Here is a 3,213-nt window from a genome sequence, read left to right on the forward strand (position 1 = left end):
ATGATTTTATTTGTGTGATAAATTCAATTCATATTTTGGTAAAACTTAGGCCCAAATGACACTCTTCAAGGTCATCAAACATAAATGGATCTAAGAACAAGCTGCTTCCATGAGAGCCAAGCATCTCTGAAGCAGCTGTGTAGACACTCAGAGTTGCTGCTCTTGCCCCTGATTTGCCTGCTTTTACCCTACTCTGCTTCTCACAGGCACTTCTCTGAATCCAAGAATACTGGTCAAGCACTGTAATCTGATAGCCCTGACCTTATTCATTCTTTGTGTTTTGACAAAGAAAGCTTTCAGAACAGAGAAGACTGTATACAAGATATCAATAGCAAAAGCACAGTTACACAATGACAGTACAATGTAGAAAAGCAACATAACACAGAATCAGAGAAAATAAATATATTCCACATAATCATGGAGCAGAGGATAAATAGATTTGAGGGCTCATTATCTTTGTGATGTTCAAGGAATGTCCACTGTGTCCACCATTTCTGTTATGACTAGTGCCAATTGAGGAAGAGGTCCCCAAGACCTGCATCCTAGGAAGTTGACAAGTGTACAGCACAGAAAGGCTTCAGGGAAAGTTTTCTGTGAGCCAGGTGAGCCTTGGAGTGCACCTCAGCTAGTACAGTCCAAGGAGGAACAGATGGAAATCAGATGTGAAGCCCTGTGTCTTCTCAGGCATTACTGGGCTTGAGAATAAAGTCAGTTATCTGTGAACTGTCCCTGAGGCAGGACACACATGTGGAGACACTGAGGAACAGGCAGCTGTGCCATTAGGAAATGAAATTAAGCAGTCTACTGAACCTCTCTTATGGTAATGTAGTTTTTTCTCTCTCTCTGTCATGAAAAGGACAGGAAGTAATATGCAGGAATAGCCACTCTCTATCCCCAGGCACACAGTAGTATCACAGAAGGTGGATCATCTGCCCTGCTCTACTTCCATCCTCCAGGACAGCAAGAACAGGGACAACCCTGTCTGCAGCAAAGGGAGCATGTCTGACTTGACTTTCTGCAAGCACAGGCATCGCTGGAAGCTTTGCATCTGACAGCCTGGTCCTAAGTGGCTAGGACCCCTCAAAGGTGCAGATGCGGAAGCAAAAGAGGCTCAGGTGCTGTCCATCACAGCTTGGCTCCCTGTGTGTTCTCAGCTCTGAGTCCTCCCATCAGGGTCAGAACCTGGGGAATAAATGCAAATCTCTTTGAGCTCCTCTACTGCTGGGTTGAAAAACCCAGCAGGGTCTGGCTCAGGACTCCTGTGTCACCATGGACAGGCTCTTTTCCTTTCTGCTGCTGGTGCTTACAGTCCCTGCATGTGAGTGCCTGGGCCTTGTGAGGCCTTTATGAGACAGGGTCTCAGGGATCCAAAGGCTCTTGTCTTCTCCTGAACTAATTTAAATTTCTTCTGTGTTTCTCCACAGGGGTCATATCCCAGATCACCCTGAAGGAATCTGGTCCTGGGATTCTGCGACCAACTGAGACTCTCAGGCTGACCTGCTCCTTCTCTGGCTTCTCACTGAGCACATATGGTATAGGTGTAAACTGGATCTGTCAGCCCCCAGGGAAGGGCCTGGAGTGGCTGGCAATCATTTATTGGGATGATGATGAATACTACAGCCCAGCCCTGAAGAGCCGGCTCTCCATCTCCAAGGACACCTCCAACAACCAGGTGTTCCTCACGATGAGCAGTGTGGACCCTGTTGACACAGCCACGTATTACTCTGCAAGAAGAACACAGAGGCTCAGCCTCAGGATCATCCTGTACAAGATCTCTCTTCAATACCCTCCCTAGTCTGTAAATCAGGAAGTATGCAGAGTGTGCCCATCCTGTAAGCCTCTAGGGATCATCACCTCCTCACAGCATGGGATCAGGCCTTCCTGTTACATTTTGTCTCTATATAACTTGAAATTCTTAGCTGCTCCTGCAAAGGAAATAGTATTTTCTATTTCCAAAATGCATCATTACAGTTGGATTTGACCTGGGCTATAAGGGGTTGCCAATAGGACAAAACCTATGTCCAAATAGGAGATAGAAGCAGAGTTCAAATCAGCACAACCTAGTACAGTAAAGATTGGGCTTCAGAGTCAGGGAGATATTTCAGTAGCACAGGTACTTGTGTGGAATCACAACATCCTTAGTTTGATCCCTGATTTAAAAAAATGGACTGCAGGATTTGAAACTGAATAAGAACAGGCTGCAAATCTTCTGCTGTTATATTCCAGAGTTGCAATATCTCCTAAACCTCACATTTGTCAGACATGGGCCCTGGAATGGTGACTGGATCGTGTGATCAGCAATGTCTTCAACAAGCTCACCTTTGATGTGGTCTTAGCTGAATGGGATATTAGAAATCTTGCCCTCCTTTGAGAGATCAGGTCATGAGATGTGGCCTTGGGGATTATATCTTATTTTCACCTTTTCTCTCCTACTCGTCTTCCAATTTCTCCTCCTCCTCTTTCTCATTCTATCTCCTACACCATCTTTCTTTGCTCTCCTCCCCCTCCTCCTCTTTTTTCTCCTCCTCCTCCTCCTCCTCCTCCTCCTCCTCATTTCTCCTTCTCTTTCTCTTCCACATAGTTTTGCTGTGCCCCATGGTCCTACTCAAATGAGTTCTGCCTCCGTAAAATCCCATAGCTATGGAGACAAGTGAACATGGACTGACCCTCTGAAACTGTGAGTCAACATACTTTTTCCCCTTTCATATGGGTTCTCTTGGGTTTGTTTGCTAAGGAAGGTGAGCAGTTAAGTACCCATCTGGGATTACAGAAGTACAGCCAGCAATATTTTTGTAATTATAAAACAACACTAATAAAATGCATATAAATAACACAATTTATGGTATAAAAAGATATATTCCAAGCAATTGTACATGCTTATGTCTTTTTTTTTATCTTCAATATTTGAGATTTTATTGGTTGTGTTGAGAATCAGTACACATGATTCACTTTGTACACAATTCTTAACACACATACCAAAAAAAAAGCCATATATTGTTTTTCAGTTGTTCCAGTGACTTTCCAGCTTCAAATTTAGAGGCAAATTTTCTGTAAGAGGATTAAGTACCAGTATCTTCAAATGCTGACAATGTGTTACTTAAGTCTCACCAATTCACAATTTTGTATCATATACACTACATAATCAAATTTTTGATCTTTCACAGCACATTAACAAAATGAGGCAAACCGGACTACCACTACCAAAGATGTTAC

At 43.5% G+C, this 3,213-nt stretch overlaps 1 gene segment (V, D, J or C); it reads left to right on the forward strand.

Annotated features, from left to right (window-relative positions):
* Positions 1–1,269: 1,269 nt before the first annotated feature.
* On the forward strand, positions 1,270–1,795 carry LOC105740856. The segment is given in 2 exon segments: positions 1,270–1,318; positions 1,425–1,795. Coding segments are annotated over 2 exon segments (420 nt in total).
* Positions 1,796–3,213: the final 1,418 nt, after the last annotated feature.

The sequence above is a fragment of the Octodon degus genome, unplaced genomic scaffold (genome assembly GCF_000260255.1).
Source record: "Octodon degus isolate 3935 unplaced genomic scaffold, OctDeg1.0 scaffold00284, whole genome shotgun sequence".
Lineage (NCBI taxonomy): Eukaryota > Metazoa > Chordata > Mammalia > Rodentia > Octodontidae > Octodon > Octodon degus.